At 50.3% G+C, this 20,198-nt stretch overlaps 5 protein-coding genes across 5 annotated transcripts; 1 reads left to right on the forward strand and 4 right to left on the reverse strand.

The window, feature by feature from the left end:
* Positions 1-958: 958 nt before the first annotated feature.
* ANOM_009640 (putative MFS phosphate transporter) lies at positions 959-3,084 on the reverse strand (the record flags this gene model as incomplete). Its single annotated transcript, XM_015554896.1, has 3 exons — positions 959-2,477; positions 2,543-2,710; positions 2,768-3,084. 3 exons carry the CDS (start codon positions 3,082-3,084, stop codon positions 959-961), a joined length of 2,004 nt encoding a protein of 667 aa, XP_015403316.1.
* Positions 3,085-11,278: 8,194 nt separating this feature from the next.
* On the reverse strand, positions 11,279-12,101 carry ANOM_009641 (putative serine/threonine protein kinase (YPK1); the record flags this gene model as incomplete). The annotated part of the gene is made up of 3 exons (XM_015554897.1): positions 11,279-11,796; positions 11,850-11,999; positions 12,080-12,101. Coding segments are annotated over 3 exons (690 nt in total), but the record flags the coding sequence as incomplete, so codon positions are not given.
* Positions 12,102-12,918: 817 nt separating this feature from the next.
* On the forward strand, positions 12,919-16,185 carry adaB (chromatin-binding transcription regulator ADA2). The gene is made up of 5 exons (XM_015554898.1): positions 12,919-13,148; positions 13,208-14,602; positions 14,661-14,728; positions 15,136-15,449; positions 15,590-16,185. Coding segments are annotated over exons 1-4 (1,557 nt in total). The 5' UTR covers positions 12,919-13,055; the 3' UTR covers positions 15,137-15,449; positions 15,590-16,185.
* A 340-nt stretch (positions 16,186-16,525) lies between these two features.
* On the reverse strand, positions 16,526-17,701 carry ANOM_009643 (mannitol-1-phosphate 5-dehydrogenase; the record flags this gene model as incomplete). The annotated part of the gene is made up of 1 exon (XM_015554899.1): positions 16,526-17,701. One exon carries the CDS (start codon positions 17,699-17,701, stop codon positions 16,526-16,528), a length of 1,176 nt encoding a protein of 391 aa, XP_015403315.1.
* Positions 17,702-18,993: 1,292 nt separating this feature from the next.
* On the reverse strand, positions 18,994-20,198 carry ANOM_009644 (SUR7/PalI family protein). The gene is made up of 3 exons (XM_015554900.1): positions 20,023-20,198; positions 19,596-19,967; positions 18,994-19,540 (listed from the first exon to the last, which is right to left on the reverse strand). The coding sequence occupies exons 1-3, from the start codon at positions 20,140-20,142 to the stop codon at positions 19,250-19,252; spliced, it is 783 nt and encodes a 260-aa protein (XP_015403319.1). The 5' UTR covers positions 20,143-20,198; the 3' UTR covers positions 18,994-19,249.

A 20,198-nucleotide genomic window follows, 5' to 3' on the forward strand; every position in this document is an offset into this window, starting at 1 on the left:
CGCCCCAGACCCAAGCACAAACACCCCATCTCCCTCAGCAGCAACAAGGAAGGTCCCCTCCCAGCACGCCGAAACGTCCCTGAACGTCTCGCAAGACCGTCCCCTTCCATCCTCGTTTACAACAACTCTCCGGAATCTCGTCAAGGCATCCCCGGGCTCAACACCACATCTCCCGTCCTCGTTACCACCCGCCGCGTACACGGCTCCATTGGAGAATAGAAGAAGGGTGTGGTTTCCACCTGCAGCTATGCGGCGAAGGTAATTGGCTGATTTACCTTCAGTTGACTGTAGAACTTCTGGTTCTGGTGCTTCAAATAAACATCTAGTTGGGATTGAGACGTCTTCGTCGTGCCCGATGCCTAATTGGCCGGATCCATTGGACCCGAAGGCGAAGAGGGGCATGCCAGCTTTATGTGGTTGTGGGAGCCGCTGAGGCGGGTTGAGATTATAGTAGATTGTGTGTCTTGATGGTGTACTTTCATTGATTGCGATATCGAGAGAGAAGTTGTATAATATCAGTACATCATTCTGATGGTATAGTGGGGTTGATTTCTTGTCTGAGTAGTTGTTTTATGTATCTTTTGGGATACCGCCTACTGTTTGTGGATGGAATTGACATACGGATAAATGGATTTTTGAACGGTCACCTGATCCCAAGGGCGGAGAATATCTTACTTTTATTGCATTCAGGAAGATTGCGTCGGAGATTTAATTAGGAAAATAATGTGTGATGATCCAGCACGCTATTGATTGGGGTATGCAACATTAGACAAGTCTATACTATATACGCGGGTATTCACAGCACCCAATGCACATTGCTCTCGTCAACCGATTCAACGTCGTCACAAAAGAAGGAAAATTAAGCTATACAGATAAAGAGACGAGAGGACTCCATGCATAAGAACATGCCACATCCCACAACAGTCAAAAGAAACTCAGCAAATGGGTATCAAAGCGCTCAGGTGGATTTTTCAGACTTTTCGTTGAAAGACATAGTCGAGTCATCTTCCTGGGCCGCGGGAGGTAGGGCGAAGTTATCCGACTTCGAGTTCTGCTCCATCGGGCGGAACATGGGGCTAGTCCGATGGAAGTACGCGTGGACGTGTCCTTCCAAGAGGCTCTCGTCGGTATCCATGGCGAGGTCCTCACCCTTATTCTTCTCAGCGATACGAGCAGCCATGGCAGATTCCCATTCGGCACGGTACTCCTCGACCTTCTGCTTGTAATCGGCATCAGCATCGTAGAGCTTGCCCTTGCCCATCAGGCGTTCCCAGAGGGACAAGTGCTTCGGGTGGACAGCGGGACCGTGGTATTCATGCTCACGGCCGTCGCGAATGTACTGCCAGCGACGCTCCTGTTCCTTGAGATCCAGTCCAGTGGTGTCGGGGAGGAAGACGTAGGTCAGGACCATGCCCGCAAGACCGAACCAGGGAACCACGTAGAACTTGGTCTGCGTGTCGATGTAGTTGTACAGAACCGACGCCAAAAGAGCACCAGCCTTACCGGCGGCGGCAGAAAGACCGTGAGCGGTGGCACGAATCGGAGTGGGGAAAACCTCCGCGGCAACCAGGAAGGTCACCGAGTTAGGGCCAAACTGGTTGAAGAAGGAGCTCAGGAAGTACATGGTTTGGAACTCCTTAATGTGCTCCGGCGAGGTGTAGTACTTGTAGTGGAAGGCGGGAACGACGAAGAGGACGAAGCACATCAAGAAACCGACCATCTGCATCCACTTGCGGCCGTAGAGCTTGTTGTCGATCAGGAACGAGGCGAGATAGTAGCCGACCAGCGAGACACCGACGTTGCACAAGTTCCACAGCCAGGTTGGCATGATCGACTTGGAGGCGGGGCTGATTACCGAAATGAATTCCGACTGGAAGAGCTTGTTGCCGTAGAAAAACACATCGTTGGCGAACCAGCCACCGGCAGTCGCCAAGATACGGGGTCCAAAGTACTTGAAGGTCAATGCCAAAGAGTTGAAATCGTAGCCAGTCACGGATGCCTTCTTCTTCGCCGCCGCCAACTGCTTGCTAGCCGCCTTCATGTGGTAGGCACGGTAGTAGACCAGCCACAGAGTGCCAGCCGCCGGAATGGCAAATGAGATACGGTACACCCATTGAGCGGACACAGCCGAGTAGGGAGGGTTACCGCTGCCGTGGTGGAAGCACAGCAACAAGATGATGAGGATGACCTGGTTGAAGAACTGACCCCAACCCTGCATCAGGAAAGCGCTAGTGACCTTCCTACCGCGATGGAGACGGTCCTCCTTGGTCGAGACTTTTCCAGAACCCACGGCATTCTCCATACCACTGGTAGCGGTCATGGGATATTCACCACCAACACCAATACCGTAGAAGAACAGCGACCAAGCGTAGCAGATCACCCAGCCATTCTGCGTCACACCCCAGGCCGCGGTAAGCATGATCAAACCGATAAACATGATAGTGGCATCCTGAATCAGACCCCAACGACGACCAAGCCTAGAAACACGTTAGAAATCCATGGCCGACCAATCAGAAGCATCCAATAGAAGAGAGGTGCATACCAGTCACCGATGACACCGACCAAGATCTGACCCACAATGATACCGATGATCTCGAGGTAGTCGATGGCGTTCAGCCATTGCGCATTGCAGATTTTGTGATCCTTCCAACACGACTTGAAGGCAGCCTGGAAGAGGGGCTTGACGTTTCCGATGGAGAAGAGCACGTAACTAGAGCGCTCATGGGTTAGCGTCCGACCAGTTCTGCGCGACGGAGACAGCACTTACCCCTCCAGACCGAGACCAGCACCGGGAAGCACCATGTTGCGGAAGTAATAGGAGATGGGCGACAAGGGATCTTGCTTGGTCATTTCCCAAATGCTGCTTAGTTCGCGCTTGGCTTCCTGCGCATCGTAGGAGCCCACGAACTTGAGCTTCTTCAAGAGGGGCAAGTCGGCCCAGTAGGTGCCGTCCGGGGTATAGCTGTCATCGGGGCGAATCAGCGCGTCGAAAGCACCCTTCTCGTGGTGATCCATGTCCTCGAGGGGATTGTGATTTCCCGACATATCGGGCCCATGGGGGGCACGAGGTCCAAAGTCGGCCATCTAGTCGTCGACAGGTGAGACTGGGCAGGAAGCGACTATCACAACGGTTGATCTTGGCCTGCGAGATGAGAGGTTGAGAGCTGGTTAAGCACTCTTGGTACCCCTAAGGAAATGAAGATGACCGTGAGGAGGCGTTGGACACGACGCAGGCCAAGTCGGACAGGCGCGAGGTTAACTTATATGCAAACGGACGAGAGCACCCGAAATTTCTCTGGGCAGAGGCAACCCTCCACCAGCCCGCCTTCGGGGTCCAGGCACATGGCCGAATGGCGGTTTGTGATAAGCCAATGCAGGTCTGGTTAGATCCAGAGTAGTGGCGAGGATCCACGCTGGGCCAAGAGAGACAGTCGTCTTGACAGTGGAAAGGCCGGCGGACCACTTCGAGAGAGTTCGCCTGGGCCGAGAAGGAAGGGCCCATCGAGGCCAATGACAAGACCGGAACATTTTCCTGGTGGATGACATTGCCTACGACGTTTCGGCCGTAGTGAGTGTGTGATGTGGGTAACTGAGTGGTTCTTTTTTAGGGCACGTTTTTTCTTCTTTTCGTTTTGGGAAAAAAGATTTTTTTGAACCGGAATTGAACGAAGAAAAAAACAAAAAGAAAGCCACTAAACCTGTACGGGGGAAACTGGCGGAACCCACGTTACAAGCGCGGAAGGCGGAGCTTCTTCTGCATCCTTTCGCATTTAGACTCCGTGGATCAACTTCCGCCATCGTCCAATGATTGATGCACGTGGCGGCAGAACTCAGCAGATCCCCCACCACCGCCTTCTACATGAAGTTTCCCCCCAGTTTTCGCGTCCGCCAATCGTTGTCCCTCCCATTGCACACGCCCACGGAGACTTGCCTGGTCGTCTCATGCTTTCTCTGCTTTTTTCTGCTTTCTCCGGCTTCCGGCACGACTTCTTACCCCAATAGGGGAAAATTAGTCTGGTGATACTGATCTGGATGCACAGAAGACCCATCGTCAGTTCCCTGGGTGTTCCAAGGTATCCGTGCTCTGACCTCCGCTGAGATTGAGATATGTCATAGTCATGGGAGCTTATTCCACAGAGCCATCCGTGACAATCTGATCTAAATTCATTGATTGGGTTACGTTGATATTATTAGGCACCTCTTTTGCCTACTACAGATTATCCGTGCACGACCCCGTGCCGGTTGTTACCCTTACATCATGTACGATGGTCGAAGGACGACGACTGCATGGATGGACACTTGTACAACAACGATCCCGATCTTGAACAACGTAATGGGAGTTTCCCCATCGAGTATCTGCTCGTGCCGTCTTCTGCCTATTCTGGCGAGGGTCACACATACCAAGAAACCAAGCCCCCTCCATCTTGCATGCCAAGCGAAAGAATGAACTCAAGTCCCGGCTGTCGTGAACACGAATTCACGACTGAGACGGGGACACATCCTCGCTGACGGGCCGGTACCTACTCGTGGACAAAGTCTATCTCGTTTTTAGCCTGGCTGGTGGATAAGCCACCTGCATGGCATCTTGGCACCGGTCCGGGGTCTGGCAGCCAGTCAGAGTGCCCGCTGCGACCACGTTCCCCGTGGCACGCTGATAAGTGCGGAGGGCCCTTGTTCGATATGATTATGGAGTACTAGTACTCTGATCGCGAAGTGGACCCTCTCCCCCTTTGCTGTGGTCAAAGTTAACGCGACGACATTCTGATACCAGACCACATGGTCAGTTCTCCCCTTGCGGCTTGTTCACGACGGATATGACGGAGATTGCCCTGCTCTGATGGTCTTGCCGCTTCGAGGAAGAGTTCCATGGCTTCATTAAGTGTCTAGCCTACCGTCAAACCAATCAACAGGAAGGAACCAATATGCTCGTGTCGTCATGAGGAAGCAGAAGACTTGAGCGCTTACTTAGTACTAACACATCCTGAACCCCTAATGGCCACTGGACCAGTCATGTCAATCGAACCTTTCCTGCTTGATAGTGGGTCTATGCCTCCGTTCTATTTTGACGCATTCTTGCTGATCCAAATAATCATATGGTTCCGTTTTATCAAACACATGCGTCGATGCCCTTGAAACATTGGCTCCTTCACGTCCCACTCATCCGAATGCCCCTGGTCTGATACCCGGCTTATGGTAGCTCGCTTGAGCCCGGTGAACAAAGACCGCAAGAAACTACTGCATCATGATCATTCCATGGGCTTCAGAGTACCGAACCAGAACTACTGACTATCAAATCCTTCGTCGATAATCTAATTAGGTTGCGCCACCTCAGGTCGCCCATCGCCATGGCTTCTTGGACAAGTCTTAGCGAGGCTTAACCCTCTGGTCTGTTGCTTAGCTGATGATTATGACGAGCCAACGGCAGCCAAGAACAGGATCAGAAGGTCTCACAAATGAAACGCATTGGAAGGCAGCCTTGTCAGGCGAGTATCATTACATGACTCTCAGTCGGTAGCCTCCAGTTCATACTTCGGCCACTCCGATCTCCTGATTGTTCATTTCGCAGCTCATCATTTCCCATCTCTTTCTTCGCCCCTTTTCCCGTTAACCTTTCCCACCTGCAGCTAATAATGAAGAAGCACCAACGAGGTCCAGTCCACGTACCCATGTGCTATCCTTCCACCAATGGCTTGCTGCCGTGCTGCGCCCTTTCCATTCTAGAAGCTCCTTGCATGTCATCTACCCGAATGCGTCAGGCTGATTCCAGACCCAGACGCTTATATCCGCTGAAAGCTTCTGCATGTTCCATACTGCCCCCAACATACGTGGCCAGACCCCCATGTGGCGCAAACCTTACACACCAAGGGAATGTAAACGATGAGGACGCTAGCCGTAGCCGAGATTCCGAGACGCAGCCAGAACATAGCGCCTGAGGGCCCTGATCACCCCTAGTTCATGCAAAACAGGCGTTGACTCCGTGTGCTTAACGCGGCTATCCTGGATCGATGTAGTCACTCCCCTTACAGACCTACTATTGCCGGTTTCACGCTATTCCGGTAAAAGGCCCGGTCAGCCGAAGACACCAATAATCTGTTTCCCATTGGAAATTGCCATCCGAGTCATTAAAAACGGGTCCTTAGCGAGTAGTTCTATAATCCAGTCACCTCTGCATGCAAGAGGGTTACATCGTCAGGTGATACAACAGTTTGTCAGACATCCATCATATCATTCTTATAAATACCCGCATGCGCCCTTGCGTAACGGAGAGCGATATCCAGCAGGCACTATGCATACACCCTCAGAAAATCACGCTTCTATACGTCTGTAGCTGTCACAAACAAGCTAGTCTCTTTTTTCTGCTCCCAGATCGGGGGATCGGTCACATGCCATCTGACGCTTTCTCGTATCTGCATACAAGCTCGGTATATGATTATGCACGCCAGTCGATCGCGGCATGCAATCAGCCTTTTTCATTTATCTCTTTCTAATATAGGCATCTGCCCTGTTGTGCAGCTTCTGCGGCGGTGCTATCACTCTTCAGTGGTTTTGATGGACAGAGGCCACGGCAGATTGATTATATCGTAACGATTCCGCGTAGCCCTTGGCCATCTCACCCACTACCGGATGTTGACTAGCTAGACCGACTCTTGGTATAATTACGATGTTTGACATTTTATGTTTCTTGGTCAAGGTCTAGATATATCTAGAGTATAGTTGACTTAATTTTGTGGGTCTCCGCCCCGATATATGTGCCAACATGGGAGAGAGTTCGAGTACGGTATATTGACTCGGGTGATACGCCATTGAGATTATTGACTGAGGTAAAGACCATGTCCCTGGGGAGTTAATCTCTCTCAGATAGTGAATGTCCAGAAAATATGTAGTATAACTGCATCTGATATCGTTTTAAGTTTCACCTTATGATCATTCTGCCGAAACAGGTACAGACTAATAGAAGATCCGGTGTTTGACTATTGCCTATCTAGATACGCGAGAGGCAAAGATATGCAAGCACCATATTTGCAAGCCCTGGGGTGGTAGTCTAAGTATCCACTGAGTTTCAGGACTCGTTGGGCACGTCAAGGGTGGAGTAAAACGCGACCACGAACTATATTACCGCCTAGAGGGCTCTAGTATTCTATGTTGGAGGAGGATCTAACTAGGTGGTATACGTGTGGCCCGCCTAGAAACTCAGTGTAAACGTACTGCTCTTCTTCCTCAAACCTGTGCCATTGCTTTGGGTGATCTACACCCGAAATGCACGATATAATACTGATACAGCATACTAATTATAAACCTGTACCCCACACAAGCACTGCCAATTCCTGTTCGGTTCATACTCGGGTTACATACTAGGACAATGTGCAGTAGGTGGACTCCATGAAAGTCGAGATAATGCTCCAGGGAGTCGACACGTCATAGAAGTGTGACCGGCCCCTAGATCCTCATCTGGTTTCAGCGCATCGGCTATGCAAGTGCATAGCATGAGCCTGGGGTAATAGTTAACAATGGCTGCCTATTGTATGATGACGCGGTAAATTGTACAATTGGCGGTTGGCACTCTGATTCCTGACTTTTCCTCTCCTGTGAGTTATCGACTTGGCGAATGGGCTGTTGAAATACACAGATCACAGACATTGCCATGCTTCCATAGCATCATGATACAGAATAGTGGATGCTAGTTATTATCCATGGATGTATCACGGAGCTACATATGTTATACAAGTGGCATGCACCGTGAGCTCCACTATATCAAACTCTATAAGCGAGAGAATATACAGAGAAAGACATCACGCGAGGCTCTTCCATGAGCATCAAAATCCAGGCATCACAATTTCCCAATATGGAATACACACGGAGAATTGCACGCAAGATCCGCCAACTATCCCTATACCAAAAGAAAACCCAAGAGTTCCACACTGCCCCGAAAACAATCTCCAGTAACAATATCATACACCACACGTGAACAAGCACACATCTCCCTAAGAAACTCTACCTCTTCAACTGATGCCTAACCGATTCTTCTATTCTTGGACATCAAACATAGCTCGATGTACCCAGCCAAGCTTATAGATCTACCGATGACGACGCCTGCAAGCAACACCAGCATAGGCATCAACATACCCGATCCATCGACCGCCATTCTATCCCCAACCCTGCCTTGACGCCATGGCTCCGCCACGCCCGCCAACGCAAACCCCAGCGGGCTATTTACGTTCTTCAGCAAGAGCCGACGCTGCACCTCGGAGATTCAGTGCCCATCTCGGTAATGGCCCGGGGGGAAACTGCTGGCTGCCCAAAGTTCAGACGTGTCGGGGCAAGGAAGGAAGCTTTAACTTTGTGGATCGTGCATTTCTGCATCGTCTTTTGCAGATCGTTGCTTGAAACGCGGCTTTGCGTGTACTTTTGCTTTTGCTTTTGATAGGCGATGTTTGTATACTTGTGATATATCACAAATAGCTATGCTAGTGGTCATGGCTGTGTCCTATGGTTTCTTGGGAGTGTCGGGGGGGTTTTTTCACCGCTGGGGCTGGAGAGGTTATCTCCTATATTGCTATTTTTGGAACTAGGTGACTGCGGTTGGGTTTTGTATTGTTTTCTTGAGATTATTGAGCTTTGCTCAGACACTATACCTAGGAGATGGCTTTAGAAAAGATGAGTTTGAGAGCTATAGGAGTAATTGAGCAAGGATGTTTGCAATCTGTGTCAAAAGTTGATAGCAAAATCACACCAACTCCCATGAGATACAAGAGCCTTGGCAGTTTCCAAGGCTGTCAATTTACGGATAGAAGTCAAAATAACAATCAAGTCATTAGATTGTAGAGTACCTTTAAGCCCTTCAGATATCTTCTCAATTATGGGTTTCTATTACTTAGGGCCTGAATACAGATATATAAGAGGAAGCAAGCAGCTAACGGCGCCATATCGAGATGTGAATAGAACAGATATGTCCCAAGAAAATTCATGATAATGCGGAGTACATGCTTCCCAATATCCCTACATCTAAATTGCAGACCTGGTGGGTTAAATATATATATCTAGTTCCTCGTGTTTGAACGGTCATTAAAGACCCAGCCGGAGCTGGTTCTAGATCAGAAGACCACATTTCATTATAAGAATATACCACTCAATCAGAATTCCTACATATTCATTGACTTATCAATTATCTCTTTGATGATAGTGCAAACCATTTTGTATCAAACTGTCAGTGCTGAAAACACTTTTGTATCTTGGTAGCTTCGACGGGAAGAACCCTAAGACAAAAGATATGATCACTATAGCTCCTGCAGTTGCATCATTTACCTAGCCAGCGTTCGCAGATGTCGAAGAACTACGGGCTCTTTCTCTTATATGTACTGGGCCTGGCTTCATGTTTAGAAGAATGACATTAAACACAGCGTAATCAACAGCTGTTAAGTTACTTCAGTTATCTGTTTTTCATTTACTCAATGCCTGGGCTTTTACTATATTATACTATGGAATTCTTGTTAATTCTTCAGTAGATGTAGATGAACTGGTATACAACACCACAGCAGATGTCTGTTGGTCAATACAGAGCTCTAGAAACCCCTATACCATGCTCTACAGATGGCTACGAACGCTTCGGTGGAGGCGCAGTCGGATAACGAGACTTTGTTCAGAACCCTAGATGAACCATTGTCTATGAACTAGTTATGTCAGCTGACATTGATGCCTTCGAAAAAGTGATTGCCCGAACAATCCTAGTGCATACCCAGCCCGGAGAGTAAAGGAGAAAGGAAGATGAAGATGAAGAAGATAGGGTAGTGAAAAACAACAAAATCGCTAAGAAACGATCTAAATCAGAGCTGCTAAACAGATGCCATTGACTCCTTGTGTGAGAAAAGGAGGAAAGACTACAGCACATATCAGACTGCGGTTTCAGCTTGAAACTACTCATTGATACTGCTAAGTAGAAGTTGCTTATTCGGGAATGCTGCCGAAGGATGGGTCCCGAACACTGCCGCCAGCATCTCCAAGACCAGCAACCGGGCGATTGTAAGACCAGCCTTCAAACTGCTGCTGCATAGTCTGGGACAAAACGGGCCCATCCACGTATGAGTCTTGAGGTGCTTCGGATGTAAACTCCCGGTCGAAGTTGGCGGTGTCACGCGCGTCAACCTACACGAGTCAGCTATAATCAAAGATGCAGAGGGATGAAGTCATGATGCTATCACATACCACGTTGGGTCGGAAGCTTGGTTCGTACTTCCGCTGGAGCAGTTTACGCCAATCAATGTTGGCAAAGAAATGATGCGACTTAATCTCTGCAGCACCGTTGGCACCCAGTCGACGCTGGGGGTCACGGTCAAGCAGTCGTGTCAGAAGGTCCCGAGCAGCGGGGGGTACAATATCCGTGCTGGGGAAAGTCAGGGGCTCCTGCAAAATCTTGCGGTACATGTCGTTGGTGTTTTCGTCGTAGAATGGAGGAAGACCTGTCAACATCTCATACAGGAGGACACCCAGCGTCCACCAGTCGACAGACTTGGTATATCCGTTGCCCAATAGCAACTCAGGTGCAAGATATTCCGGGGTTCCGCAGAAGGCTATCGAGGACGTTAACGAAATCAAACGGGGTTGCAGATACATAAGGTGTCTTACTGTTCGTCCGATCTTCATCCTTCATGTCTAACTTGCATAGACCAAAGTCACAAAGAGCAATGTGCCCCGTATAGTCGAGGAGAATATTTTCCGGCTTGAGATCACGGTAAATGACCTTGAAGCCATGCAGACACTCCAAAGCGCAAAGCAGCTCAGCCGTGTAGAAACGGGCACGGTTGATATCGAAACGCTGCTCTCTTTGGAGGTGGTGGAATAGCTCTCCACCGTTTACGAAGGCAAGAACGAAATACAATTTTTCTGGAGACTGGAAGGAAAATTTCAAGGGGACGATGAAGGGATTATTGATCTGTGCAAGCACCGATCTCTCGGCGAGAGTGTGCGTAACTTCCGATCGTGAAATGATGTGAGCCTTACGGATAGTCTTGAGGGCATAGATACGACCTGTATCTTTCTTCATGACCTGCATGACCTTGCCGAAACTACCTTTACCCACGACCTTCAATAGCTCGAAGTCCTCCAACTTCAAGCTTTGCTGCTTGTTCTCGACGAATTTAACACCAATCTTGATCGATCCGGTACCGAATTGAAGCTCCAGCCATTCTGCGCCCAACTGGCCTAAATGGCGCTCCTGGGCTGCGTGGGCAGCAGCCGCTTTCTGGTTGTCCTTCTTGCTGAGTTTGGGATCCTCCACAAACTGTTGGGCTTCTTCGAAGCGCGGGTGGACCTTGACGGCACCGAGGAAGATATCTTCACTCCGACCGGCACCGGGCCGAGCGGCCGGGTTTCGGAGATAGAGTTGAACGTTCAATTCCGTCTTACGGGACACATCGAACTTGAAGGCGGTGTTGTCTCCAGCCCAAAGGGGATTCTCGGGCGACCCTGACACTGCGTCGACAAAAACCTGGTTCTTCTCGAAATCTAACAGAGCGTAGGGAAGATACTTTGTCGAATACCGACCGTGGATTGTGGGCGCAGCATTGATACCTCCGCTAGTCGACTGAGGACGGCCGCTATGGACGAATGATGCAGCCTGCCCATGGGTGGAGTGGGAGGACGAAGAGCTCGGGCGCATAGCATAGTTATTCTGGAAATGCGAATTGAAGATCTGTTGGTATTGCGGGGAAAGAGCGAAATCCCGGCCTTCGTGGAGGGTGACGATCAGGATACCGGGCTTGACGGGCGCCACAGGAGGCGATACGAGAGATTCCGAGGCACCTTTTCACATGTTAGGGCATGCTCGTGACCCCCGAAAGACATAAGCTACATACTGATTCCATTGATGTTTGACGTGGAAATAGTCGGAGTCGGAGCCTGAGAAACCACGGGGGTCTCTTCGCCGGACTCGCCCTTAATGGTGGATGTGGATGAGGACCGGGTAAAGGTTTGCGTCAAAGGAGCAAGGTGGGTTTCCTTTAATTCTATGTGAAGTGGGTTAGACAGAGGTCAACTTTGCAGAATGGGCCAAAGTGATGCTATATATAGAAAGTAAGGGACATACTTTTGGTGAGTTTCCAAGACATTGTGACAGGCGATTTATGATATCCAGGATAAAGATGAGAGAGGAAACGGAATGCAGTAGGATCTTTATCAAGTTTGTTACGGACTAAATATAAAAGAAAAATAGGGAGGGAATGAAACAAAAAGGAGGTCGTTCTTAGTACCCCAGAGGGTTGGAGCAGTGACCGAGATGTGGTACCGCCACAGCCACAGCGGTCAGAGAAACACACAGAGAAGGAAACCTGAGGGGGATCAGGGAACTGAGATCCAGAGATAAGGAAGATGATCGGAGACTGTACACGGAGAAGTTAAGAAGGAGGGGAACAACCACAACAGGAATAACCAGGGCCGGAACAAATTCCAACAACGACCCAGGTAAAAAAAGAAAAAAACACAAGCAAGATGGATTGTCTTGAACGATGAAAAGGGAACAAACACAGATCGAGGGGAAAAGTGGCAGAAGGGGGCACGGCAGAAGGAGGGGGCAAAATCACCCGCCATCATTGGGTCAGGAACATGGCTGCCTGGGTCCATGCACTGGGCGCCTGAGGCATCAGTGCCCCTGGGGCGGTGCAGATTCCTGAGAATCCAGGCTTCCAAGCCCACTAGCCCCGATGGCTAAGCCACTTTGCCCGCCCGGAATCTGGCGATGCCGCTATGTACCGAAGCTAACTGCAACTTCAGCTCCCAATAGAGATCAGCCAGCGCATCGTGACTAGGAAGTGATTTCACCCGCTCGATTAGCATATCGCTTGCTCCGAGTATTCCGTTCCTGACTGGCCAGTTGACCGCCCGCTCAGCTGACTGATCCCCACTTCCACTGCGGAGATCTCCCTTCGCGTTCCCCGACTTCCCCATCTGGACCATCTCACACTTGATCGGATCGCTCCATATCAGCCCTCTGTCACCACGAGAGGGCGCGGAATCTAGTCGAAACGGCTCAGGATACAGTGGAGGATGAAAGGGACTCACAATCGATGGGCGTAATACGGAAGAAGACCGCCTCGCGCGGCACGGAAGCTGGGACCAAGTACCATTGCGATATCTGTTCGGTCGACGTGACTTCAACGGTATGGAGGCACCGATGTCAATGGAATTACACGGGTTATATCTAACTGCAGTGTAACAGGTTCGTGTATCGTGCGCCCACCCCGCCTGCCATGAGTACGATCTCTGCGTTCCTTGTTTTGCCGCCGGAGAGAAATCCAAGAACCACGACCCGTCCTCACATCCGTTCCAAGTGATTGAACAGAATTCCGTTCCGATCTTCCAGGAAGATTGGGGAGCGGATGAGGAACTTTTGCTGTTAGAAGGCGCGGATATTTATGGGTTGGGGTCATGGGCCGATATTGCAGATCATATCGGTGGTTACCGAACTAAGGAGGAAGTACGAGATCACTATATCAGCACATATATAGACAGCTCGAACTTCCCATTACCCGAACGCGCCGACCCGGACGATACGCGACTGTCCGACTCGATCTCCAAGGAAGAGTTCCAGTCCCGCAAGAAGCGCCGCATCGAGGAGCGCAAGGAGGCGGCTAAGGCGGCTCCTCCGACGACACCAAAACAAAAGCCGACAGCCAGTGTTCCAGCTTGTCACGAAGTGCAAGGTTATATGCCTGGTCGTCTCGAATTCGAGACGGAATTTATGAACGAAGCAGAAGAGGCGGTGCAACATATGACGTTCGAGCCGGGCGCAGGTGAAACGGCCAACGGTGAAACAGACGCGGAGATGGAGCTAAAGATGACGGTCGTCGATATCTACAACTCGCGTCTGACCGCCCGAACGGAGCGCAAGAAAGTTCTGTTCGAGCACAATTTACTTGAATACCGCAAGAACACAGCCTTGGAGAAGAAGCGCACTAAGGAGGAAAGGGATCTACTAAACAAAGCGAAACCGTTTGCTCGAATGATGAACCATGATGACTTTGAGGAGTTCAACAAGGGCTTAGAGTACGAGCACAATCTACGACTAGCCATCACGCAACTACAGGAATGGCGACAGATGGGGATTGGAGACCTTATCGGCGGAGAAAAATACGAGCAAGAGAAACAGCAACGCGCCCAGAGACTCGTGCCACAAGGGTCCTTTGACCGGTTCGCCAGCACACGACCGAAGCAGTCACAGCAGCCTGAGGGTCCCTCTGCAGCCAGTCAGCTGACCACACCAGAGCTCCCGTTGCGGTTACAAAAGGCATCCGGCGCAAACAAGGCCGTAGAGCCGGTCAACCAACCGATGAACGATTTCGACCGAGCATTTGCCAGCAATGGAGATGGTCTCACGACACCGCAGCCCTCCAAAACGAAGTTTGTAGTCCAACCGCTTAACGGGGTTATTCCATGGAAACTAGAGAACGACGGCGCACCCGACCTTCATCTCCTAACCAAGGAAGAGGTGGAAGTATGCAACGTACTGCACGTCCAGCCCAAGCCTTATCTAGTAATCAAGGAGACCCTCCTCAAGGAAGCAATGAAGCAGGGAGGAAGCTTGAAAAAGAAGGACGCGCGAACAATCTGCAAGGTAACCCCCACGCCCTACCAAACAAGATAAATGAGTTAACTAATCACTCCATACATAGATCGACGCGACCAAAACGGGCCGAATTTACGATTTTATGGTGCACAGCGGCTGGATCAACAAGGCATAGTCTGATTGGTGAATGAGTCGACAGTTTTATATCCAGGGTGTCAATGGAACGGAGTTGGGCGTTGCCGGGGGGGTGTATATGTGTAGAGCATACCTACAAAGGCTTGAAGCGGGCTTATCTTTTTCCCCTTGTCATCGAGAAACTAATTTTGAATACACAAACACACATACATACAGACCTTGTAGATATACTCTTCACTCGAAAGGAGTGCCTTCATTACCCATCTTCCAGTAGTAGTAATAGTCAACACTAGCCCAAACAACTAGTCCCAAAACCAAGCAACTCCCCAACTCCACATAGATAATCACAAAAATAACCTTCTCCGCATTTCGGCCCTCGGCAACGCTGCCCCAACATACTAAACCAACAACACCCAAGACGAAAAATAAAAGCCACGACAACCCAGAACCCCTGTAAACCAATACTCCCCTACCCCAAAAACAACACCAAATACCAAAAAGGGGAAGGAAGAAAGAAAGGGACAAACAAAAATGACGTTCAAAACCCCACCCCCGACCCCACAGCACGCCAAAGTGACGTTCCCGACCCCAAATGTCCTGCAAGTGACGCTCTCGCGACCCAAGGACCTCAACTGCATAAACACAGCGGGCCACCATGAGCTGCACGAGCTCTGGGAATGGATGGACGAGGAGCCGAGTATCCGGGTTGGGGTGTTGACGGGGGAAGGGAGGGCGTTTTGCGCGGGGGCGGATTTAAAGGGTATGTTATTACGTTATTTATCTCAGATTAGCTTTTGATAGCTATGCATATATACATGCATGCATAAGCGTCCCCCCGTTGTTATTATTGACGGGTTCTGGTCAGAGATGAGAGAGACATGTGCTAATGGAGTTGCACAGAATGGAACAACCAAGTGAATAGCGCCAAGGGTGAGAAACGACAACAGCCATCGTCGGGATTCGGGGGTCTTTCACGCCGGAGTGGGAAGAAGCCTATTATTTGCGCGGTGAATGGACTCTGTCTGGGGGGTGGGTGTGAGATGATTGTCAATGCGGATCTAGTGATTGCGTGTGAGAAGGCCTTTTTCGGGTTTCCCGAAGTTCAGCGCGGAGTTGTTGCGATTGCGGGGGCGTTGCCGCGGGTGGTACGGACCATCGGGCGACAGCGGGCGATGGAGATGGTCTTGACGGGGCGCCGGGTGACGGCGACCGAGGCGGAGAAGTGGGGATTTGTCAACGAGGTGCTGGCCACGCCGGAAGACGTGGTGACGCGGGCATTGGAAATCGCGGGTCAGATCGCGGCGAATAGTCCCGATGCGGTGATCGTCAGTCGGGAGGGAGTCAAGTTGGGTTGGGAGGGTGTGGGAGCCGAGGAGGGCAGTCGCTGGTTGATCGACGGCTGGCAGAAGCGGTTAAATGAGGGCGAGAATATCAAAGAGGGATTGAGGGCGTTTGTGGAGAAGAGGAAACCAAAGTGGGTGGATAGCAAGTTATAGATGAACTATAGTTGTGAAGAATACCTATACTACAGATGCCAACTACAAAGACCAAAGGATAAATAAATAATCTCATAATCATTAATCTCATTAGACTCTAATGCGCTGCACTAAGTCAATACAAATCATCCTATGTATGCTAACCCGAGATCCCATTGAATGCTTCCATTCGCGCCGTCCATATGTTCGCCGTATCCCATGCAGTTCATGCCCGGCCAGCGGACAGATCAATTTGATACCATATCAAATATCCCTCGGGCGATCCATATGGTGATGGACTCGGAACCCTTCGTTTTCTGGTAATAAAAAGGAGTGTGGTGGTATGTAAAACGACCGGGGATCAGATCACTGACTTGGCGCCCTGCTGGACTGCGGAAACACGCTTCACCACATGAGAATAAAGTGGGTGGTCTTTCTCCAAACCGGTGAGCTGGGAGGTGGCATCCTCGGCCGAGTTATCCCTCAGAATGTGAGCAAGCTCGGAACTCTCCTCGTCTCCTGGGACGTTCTGGAAGCGAAGAGCCATCTCAATGGCGCCCAGCAGAGCATCGAACTTCTTGCCACGCTCTGCAAGCTGCGAGGCAGGCCCAATGAACCGTTCCTTGCGAGACAGTTTGCGGAGAGGAGCACGTCCTACACGCTCAACGTTGTCCTCGAGATACGGGTTGGAAATACGGCTGACGATCTTGTCAACATACTCCTTCTGCTCCTGGTCCGAGATCTCATGCTTATCGGTAATGAGAGCGGCAGTCTCCTCGAGCACCTTGTGCACCGTCTCGCGGATCTCAGGGTCTTCAAGGGCCTCAGCGATCATCTTCTTGCCACGCTTGTGAGCGTAGTAGGCCGTGGTAGCATGGCCAGTGTTGACGGTGAAGAGCTTGCGTTCAATGTAAGGTTCGAGGTGGTCCACCCAGTGGATGGCAGGGATGTCGGGATGACCCCATTCGCCAAAAGGAGTCTTCTCCACGGCCCACTCGTAGAACTTCTCGATGCGAACATTAAGACCACTGTTCGGGGGCTGGTTGGGGACAATGCGGTCGATAGCCGAGTTGGCAAAGCGGGCACGCTCGGAGAGGGTCTCCAGACGGTCAGGGTTGGTGCTTTGCTTGATGTATCCGTGCAAGGTATCCGTCGCACCGATCGCGTTCTCACAGGCGATCACCGCCACGGGCTTCTTTTCGGTGCGCGCATCAATGCCCTTGGCAATGACTGGCGCGATGAACTTGAGGATGTTGGGGCCGACAGCACAGGTAACCACATCAGCCGATGCGATCTCCTGAATGACGTCGGCCTCATGCGTCTTGGAGTTGATGGCGCGATAGTTGGTGATGGTCTTGGTGCTTTCACCCTCTTCGCTGACCTCCGTCACATCGTACGACGGGGTCTGCTGCAAAGAGTTGATGACGCTATCCATGACATCAATGAAGACGACTTCATAGCCGGCAGCGTGGAGGAACTCAGCCACGAAGCCACGGCCAATGTTTCCACCGCCAAACTGGATAGCCTTTTTACCCATGATGGATGGTTGACAGTTGTATCCTGAAGTTGGATTTAACAGGGGGTGGTGTGATGGTGATGAAGTAGGATGGAGAAAGAGTATATGACAGTAGTAGTTGGTAGTAGATGAGAGAAAGGCGGAAGGGCTATCAGAAAGAGACGTTGAAGTAGGAGAAGTGAAAGTAATTGTTGTTGTTGTTGACGATGTTAATTTCGTGGGAAACAGAAAGAGGGGTAACGAGGGGTATATGTACTACCAAACATTTCACGATGGTGGACAAGAGAGGGGTGAATGAAAAAGGAAGGAATGATGCAGTGACGCTTTGTATGGAACGGCAAAGAAACGAAACTCTGGGCGAGAATGGAACCCCTACACGATGCTCATTCACGACTGGTGGAACTCGAGTGGGGAAGGGGGGAAATGTGCCTATGGGAATAGTATCAACTGAACACATGGGGACTAGGAACGCAGTCTTCCGGAGGGCTCAGACGCTTTTTCATTTCTGGGGGGGAAATTGTGGCTATTCCCGTGCAAAAACAGGAAACGCTGGGATTGGTTTTCGTCATTGGTTTGGGTATTCGTTCAGGTCGTCAACCCAACCAGCGGCTCTGAATTTCTGATCCGGACCATTCCGTGATCATCCTGGCGATAGGGTCATGAAGGGATTTGTTATCACGTTACGCAGGAACTGGAGACCCAATTGTCACCCGATCCTCATTTCTCTCTCTCTCTCTCTCTGGACACAGTATTAACATTCACACTGGAATATGGTCCAGTCGGGGTTACCCTCCGCTAGGTGACCAGAAAACTATCTCGTACTAAGGTAACCACTTCCCTTAAACCGGACGGGTTAATTCGAGTCTTCTTGGTCTGTACTCCGTCCTCAGTCGTCGATGAGGTGAACCCCTGCTCATCCCCGAGTGGATTCCCTGCACGACTTGAACTGAACGGCCTACTAGTACGCAGTACTGGTACTACAACTACTAGTCTCTCCTTCCCCCCGCGAATAACACTGGTCAATTCCTCCCGATAATTTTCCAGTCATGACAGCAACAGTCGTAGTCAACTTAACGTCATCATTTGGCATCGTTCGAGCCCATCGAGTGACCCACTATCAACGATAGCATCGCAAGTATAGCGGAGGGAACCGGGTTGCCTCATTTGGCGAGACCTTCTCACGGGTCCACTCGTGACGTCGCCATCCGCGGGAAGACCCAATTTTTTCCTCACACTATGAGACTTGGACTATGATCTCAAGACCCCTTCCCACCTGCCATGCTGCTATTGTATTGCGACAAAGGTCCACTTCAAAATCAACAGAGACTCATGGAATTTCTTCTATAGAACTGTCCAGGTTCGGTGGGGCTCCTATCGTTGCGTTCAACATTTGTTCAATATCCAATATCCAACCAATATTGGGTTCCAATCCAACGCATTAGCACAAGAATCAACTCCTCCCGATTCGCTCCCTTTCCTTGGTTTTCTCTGGTCTTCTTTTTTTCCTGCTTTAGTTAACGTTCCCCCCCCTTTTTTATTATTATTATTCCTCTCCATTCCGTTCCTTTCTTAGTCTCCCTTCTCGTTCGACCCTACCGAGTCCGAATCCGCGGCCACCGTCTTCGGTTCTGCCACCGGTTCATACGCTGCCGATCGGTTACGGTCCAACATTACCGTCAGTAAACTGACCATGCCTCCCACCAGTAACAATCCAGCGGCAGCCCATGTCATCCCTAAAAATTGATGGCCATACCTCGCCGTCACACCGGACTCCTCGCCGTGGCGATTGATGAGATTCACGAATTGTAATGCAATAACCGTTGCGATAATGGACGGAATGCTGAGCATCGTGAAACTGAGCTGTGGACCTCCTTCTTAGTACCGGACGGGATCTGAAACGTCCAATGGAGCTTACCATGAGAGAAGAAGCTTCTACAACCGTCTGTCTTGGTCCTTTCGCGATCACGAACCACAGTCGTTCCAAGACCGCCAGTCCCGCTAACCCTATCCCAATACAGTAGAAGACCCCCATACTCTGGCTGGTAGCACCGAACGTGCGTAGATCATCGGTGATGGAACTCGGCCATCCCAGGCTGGATAATGAGGTGGTGTTGCCCGCATCTTTCGTTAGCGCTTCAGTCGCATTGAAGGCGAACAGTAGCGAGGGGGTTGAACATCCGGTCAAGTTTCGATTTTCTGCATGCAGGAATCCCTCACAGTAGGACATGACATATATTGAATAGAAGTCTCGCATCCCTGTGTCATTGCTTATACTTGTCGTATATATCTTCGACGGTTGTTAAGTCCCCGCTCATACAAGAGTGTGACAAAGGCGAACATACCGTGAAAACATCCGTGTCTAATAAAAGGTTTGTCTTTGTTCCTGCGAAGAGGCATAGCATGCCCAGGATAAAGGCGATAAAGGCGGTTAATGTGGGTAGTATGTTGCTCCAATGCATCATCTTGTCGGTACTGTGCTGATCTATACGATTGTAAATCACCGCTGGAAATCTCCGCT

Source organism: Aspergillus nomiae (assembly GCF_001204775.2).
Source record: "Aspergillus nomiae NRRL 13137 chromosome Unknown contig00349, whole genome shotgun sequence".
NCBI classification, from domain to species: domain Eukaryota; kingdom Fungi; phylum Ascomycota; class Eurotiomycetes; order Eurotiales; family Aspergillaceae; genus Aspergillus; species Aspergillus nomiae.